Raw genomic sequence first — 5780 nt, 5'->3', positions numbered from 1 at the left:
TACCTGACAGAGAGATAGAGAGACGTACCTGACGGAGAGATAGAGAGGACGTACCTGACTGAGAGATAGAGAGACATACCTGTGAGATAGAGAGGACGTACCTGACGGAGAGATAGAGAGACGTACCTGACGGAGAGATAGAGAGACGTACCTGACGGAGAGATAGAGAGACATACCTGTGAGATAGAGAGGACATACCTGACGGAGAGATAGAAGACGTACCTGACGGAGAGATAGAGACATACCTGTGAGATAGAGAGACGTACCTGACGGAGAGATAGAGAGACATACCTATGAGATAGAGAGAAGTACCTGACGGAGAGATAGAGAGACGTACCTGACGGAGAGATAGAGAGACGTACCTGTGAGATAGAGAGGACGTACCTGACGGAGNCTAAACAGGGTCTAAACAAGCACATACATCGACACACGTACATGCACACGCGCTTACGCCACACGCAGGCATTAACACCGCGAGTAACCGAATTGTAACGTAGCATCGCGTACTTGGGTACCACGATGATCGATTACGAAATAGTACACACTGATTGACAACACTACTAATATTAGAAATAGTAGCTACTCAGGCTAGCATATATGCTAGGCCTTAGTATAGCTCTAGTACGATATAGTCCGTCGTACAGTTGCGCATGGCCACGGCGGCCGGACGGGCCTGCGCAGTTGCTGGCTGCGACAACCTGTACGCGCCGCCTATAAGTACGGTATATAAACTAGAGCTAGGCCTAGTAAGGCTCATAGCAGTCATAAGGCGTCATAGGTCCCCCAGGTTCACTGCGGAACGTCACCTGGCGTATGGTCCGGCATATTACCGTGAACGTACCCTGGTCACTATTTGATATGTTAGGGTTAGGCATTAGGCATAGGGTTAGGGTCGGGCTCGAATTAAGCGACGAGAGGGCAGGCAGATTTTTTTAGCGGCTGTGAGGAAATCGCCTTGAATTTTCTCGTAAAATAGAAGGCACCAAGGGGGCAAATCTCTCAAAGTTTGGAGAAGGAGCACAAGCACGGTTTGTAAAAGTTAAGGGAAACTCATAACAAATAGGTACATCAAACATCGTCTTGTTTTATGTTAACAAACACAATATGCCTCCATGTAAGCTTTACACCCGCTTAACACTGACCCTGCTACCCACCTCATGCCTAATGGAAGGTTACAGCTAACAAGAAATTTTTTACATGCCCGCTATGCAGGAGCAAATAACGTATCGAGTGCTGTATTAATTCCTCCTGCGGACTATCGCGTTTTTACAGCTCATCATTGCAACTACAGCACGCACGCGCACGTGTTATGTTGGCATTTTCGACTAAAAAGCCCACAAAACCTAGGGCAGTTAGATTTAAAGGCCGCACCGCCGGCAATTACACAAAAGGGCAAGGCAGTGAACTGCGTCGGGTCGGGTGGATTTTCAGGGCAGTACGGCGATTGATATGTGGGTCACCGACGCGCAATTGCCGTCAGTGCCGTTGGTTAATTCGAGCTGGTTAGGTTAGGGTTAAGCGGTTCGGCGTCAGGTTAGGGTTAGGGGAGTAGCCCGTAGGGGATCCTAGGACTCTGTAGTGGAGTAGGCGAAGCGCCTACCGGTTCGGCATATAATATAGTACCAGGGTAACGTTTCCCGTATACGGGACCGTACCCGGTACGTTCCGCACAGTACCCGGGGGACATAGACCCTCCAGCACCTAGATAAGTAGTATAGCTCAAGAAACGTCTATTGCCTAGCGCGCTTAGGAGACCTAAGTGTATATTGATCTGTGTATATTGACGTTAGTCACACAGCCTGGTCAGGTTAGGCCTAGTAGTAATAGTAGTACTGTAGTAGTACGGTACTACATAGTAATAGTAGTAATACTATTACTAAAAGCCAATTACTGCTTGTAGTAAATACTGTAGTAGGCCTAAATACTATATTTACACGATCTTTTCAAGCCGATGTCCAAATTCTCACGATACAGAAGCCAGAGCAATACCTGTGACAACGTAACCACGGCACAGGCACTTGAAGCGTTTCAATAAAATATAATGCTAACTAACTACGAAACCTATTTACTACCAAATTCTTAATGTTTCTATACTCTCTCTATCACCTATTATTGCCGACAGTTTCTGTAATTCCGTCAAAAATCCTACATCCAACCATACGCTGCGGGCCACCATTGCTTTCGCCAGCGCGACTGTTGCACGTACACTAATAATAATAATATATATTATTAATATAATATATACATAATATATACTAGTGTAAGCCGTGCAACGAGTCGCGCTGCGAACCAATGGTGCCGCAGCGTATGGCTGGACTTTGTTAGGATTTTGGACGGAATTTCAGAAACTGTCGCAATATAGAGTGAAAGAAAGTATAGGAAACCATTGAAGATTTCGTACTTAGTAACTAGATTTCGTATTTAGTTTAGCAGCATTATATTTTATTGAAACGCTTCAAGTGCGTGTGTCTGTGAACGTAAACCTAAGCCTAAGGGAGCAGTGTAGTGACGGTACCAGGAGTCGTACTAGTCCGAGATTCCTCTGACCAATGCCCACACCGACGATTTTGGTGGTTTTGGTGTGGGTTAGGTCAGAGGAATCTCGGACTAGAGACTAGAGTCGTACCTGGACTAGATACAATAATGTAACCCAAACCCAGGATAGATACAATAATGACATTTAATGAATAATGTAACCCAAACCCAGGATAGGGGTTGGGTTACATTATTGTATCCCCCTATCCTCGGTTTGGGTTACCTTATTGTATCTATACCTGGACATCTGCAGTGTACTTCGTACCTTCAGCTCCTTCCCTAAACAGTAAACTGACATCTGAGCGTGTTTACATATAGACTGGTACTCGCTCCCACCTCTCGGCTTAGTTACTCTACTCGATGGGTAACTAAGTGTAATCGAGTAATCGATGTGGGATCAAGTACCAGTCTAGTTTACACAGTGTTGACCAAATTTGGTGTTGACCACTGTTGACCTCTCTGACAGCAACACAAGCCCACATCCTGTGTTACTTTCGTGTATTTTCGTACTATTACTTCCGTACGTTAGTGCCATGTACTATAATAATTATATGAATTGATGCATCTAATCGGTTAATATATCTTGTACATATATCTTGTACATATGGTATAATATTTGCAAATAATATAAAATTGGCTATTGTCATCATTGTCGCCATCGGTTCATTACGTGATTTCATATCGATCATCTCATAACACCACTTAGGATTTCCTTGGAGTTTATGCCACAGTTGTCCCGTCTTGTTGGCATATGTACATCAGGGGCCGGTTTCACGAAGCGTGATTAACTTTAATTATGATTAAATACTCAAGTACGCTTCGCCTTCGTGTGGTGAAACCGGCCCCTAGCTGTTCATCAGTGCTACATCAGTTTAAAGGGAGAGTTTACTCTAGGTTCTAGGGTTATTTTCAGCTAATTTAGGTTATAATTACGCTACATAAAAAGTTTCATGGTTCAATCACCATTAGAAATATTATTAAAAAATGTTTTAAAACTAACGACTACAGTTTCATTACAATGACGGTGGCGCCACTTAATGCGCACAATCTGATAAGTTGCGCAAAAACACTTTCCAGCCAAGGGCTACAGACCGAGGGTGTTTCTTATTTATTCATTTAAAAGCAACAGGATTTTAATATCTTATAAACGATATTCATATCCATATAGAATCCATATAGTTTCAGTTATAATATATAGATAAATTTGCCCTAAAATGAATATCGTTCGGTTAAATAGCATTTAGGTATAAATATAATTGCACTTTTGTGATTAGACCTCGATCTGTAACATGCAAAATAAATTGTCAAATACGCAACTTTTTCGGGGTGGCAGCACGGTCGCGAGTGTCATGGCGCCGTTTAAATTTCATAGCGTTGATGTGTAATTAATTATAACAATTAAATTAGGTATCTGGTAACAAATACGTGTGGGTATAGACGATTTGTTATACAGTAAGTACAGATGTATGCAGTAAAATCCTAGAGGCTACTGTCCCTTTAATATAGAAGAGAATATTCATAACGATATGTTATTGTAAATAAATATAAATTGGTAGGTAATAATGATGTGCAAATTTACAAGTTTTACAATCTTTATTTCTCTATTATCAAGAGTTACAATCTTTTATTTACATTTTTATCACCAGTTCTCACTCATTCACATGTATATAGATATTTATATTATATATATAACTTTATTGAATTATATATATGTTCGTAATGACAGTACAAACAATCGAATTTTGAATTAAAAATATAAACCGAATGACAGTACTTCAATGCAAGGATCATGCATTAATTGGCACTTAATTGTAATATACACTCCAATCACAATTTCCTTCTTGATGAGAATAAATTATATGCTGTTATAACTGCCCAGCTGATGCAAACAAACAACATTCCAGCAAAACAGGTTTAAATCTACAGAATTCTATATTATATAGTAACTTTCTTCTCAGTAAAATACTGATTTATCGCTCAGTTATGGATCAAAACAAATTGAAAAATAAATCTGATGAAGGCTATAATTGCTGTATAAAATCACAGCTCTGTTTTTTAGACCTTTCACTATACACACAATTTAATAATCCATGTATAGTAGAGCCAACGAGGCCATTATAAAGATATATATACACATAACATAATCAATTATATATATATAGTTTTGGATTTGGCACGTATATTGTGGGTCAGTCGCTTTGTTGGACTAGGCAACATCTTGGGGGTTGCCTAAGTGATGACTCATGGAAAACAATGTCTGCTGGCTCAGCTAGGTGACGAAGGCCTCGCAAGTCGAGCTTTTTGCTGGCGCTCACTGGCTCCACGGGTTGACGAGAGAAAACCGGACGCTCGGATGTTAGCGGCGCGAGGAGAAGGCAGCCGACCTGCTTTTGCTCACGTCTCCAACTTACATCGCTTAACTCCGACTCGATACGCTTCTGCGTGAAAGAAACGATGAGAATATCGTGTTAACAATGAGAGTGAACAATCGCCAAAAACCCGTCCATTGTAGGTTTCTATATTGATTATTGGCATGCAGCACCATTACATACAATAAAAATCAGAAGAATGTGGAATTCAAAGGGGTTAGGAGAGAACCATGCTGTAGGCTAGCTGTCAGTGTTCCTATAATTAATGAAAGTGTCAATGACCACTATAGCTCACCTTGGGTGTGATAGAAGAGGGAGATGATATTTAAAATTTGGCAATTAAGTGTTTCATTTATGACGAACCGAAATGTGATCAAATGTCCTTATTCCCTGATTTATACTAATAAAAATTTCACTGTTTTGTTTCAGGCTTAGTTTTGATGCGAAAATAAATGTTTCAGATCTTAAAGTCTGAAATCTGGGCGAGAGATGGCGCTATGCCTAAATGATCGCCATTTTGGTTTTCGAATATCGCGCAAATAAAAGCAATAAAATATTCCAGTCAAATTACTGCAACGAAGGATCTAAAACACAATATTACATGTAGGTATGATTAGGTAGGTAGGTAAGTAGGTAAATTGAACAGAATCGAATGAATCTAGATAGCCATTTTCATTTTTGCCAAAAAGTGGGCGTGGTTCGAAAGTAGGTCAACTGGCGTGCTCCAATATAGAACGTTCAAATCTCTCCCATAGGAGTGTGGCGATATGGATATGCGGTATCTCGGGAGTGAGAGTCTAGACACTCACTCTCGCGTGTCCTCTTCGCATCCACTAAACGTAGGATTAGTAGCATTTTACGGTGACCTTCCATCCC

General features: G+C 40.9%; 2 protein-coding genes across 3 annotated transcripts in view; both read right to left on the bottom strand.

Moving 5' to 3' along the window:
• LOC106821023 (elongation of very long chain fatty acids protein 2-like) overlaps window positions 1–2833 on the bottom strand; it is a 5483-nt gene extending 2650 nt beyond the window's left edge. The window contains exon 1 of the mRNA XM_014825659.1: window positions 2775–2833. Within this exon, the coding sequence (XP_014681145.1) occupies window positions 2775–2833 (59 nt within the window). The remainder of the gene's footprint in view (window positions 1–2774) is intronic.
• A 1760-nt stretch (window positions 2834–4593) lies between these two features.
• Window positions 4594–5780, bottom strand: part of LOC106821049 (nuclear factor NF-kappa-B p110 subunit-like) — a 28106-nt gene continuing 26919 nt past the window's right edge. For both annotated transcript variants that reach the window (XM_014825688.1, XM_014825689.1), the window contains one exon: window positions 4594–4973. In XM_014825688.1, coding sequence (XP_014681174.1) covers window positions 4930–4973 — 44 coding nt within the window. In that variant the 3' untranslated portion in view covers window positions 4594–4929. The remainder of the gene's footprint in view (window positions 4974–5780) is intronic.

This window comes from Priapulus caudatus, unplaced genomic scaffold, assembly GCF_000485595.1.
Source record: "Priapulus caudatus unplaced genomic scaffold, Priapulus_caudatus-5.0.1 Scaffold56, whole genome shotgun sequence".
In the NCBI taxonomy this organism is placed as follows: Eukaryota; Metazoa; Priapulida; class Priapulimorpha; order Priapulimorphida; family Priapulidae; genus Priapulus; species Priapulus caudatus.
This window is presented reverse-complemented; position numbering and strand designations above follow the sequence as displayed.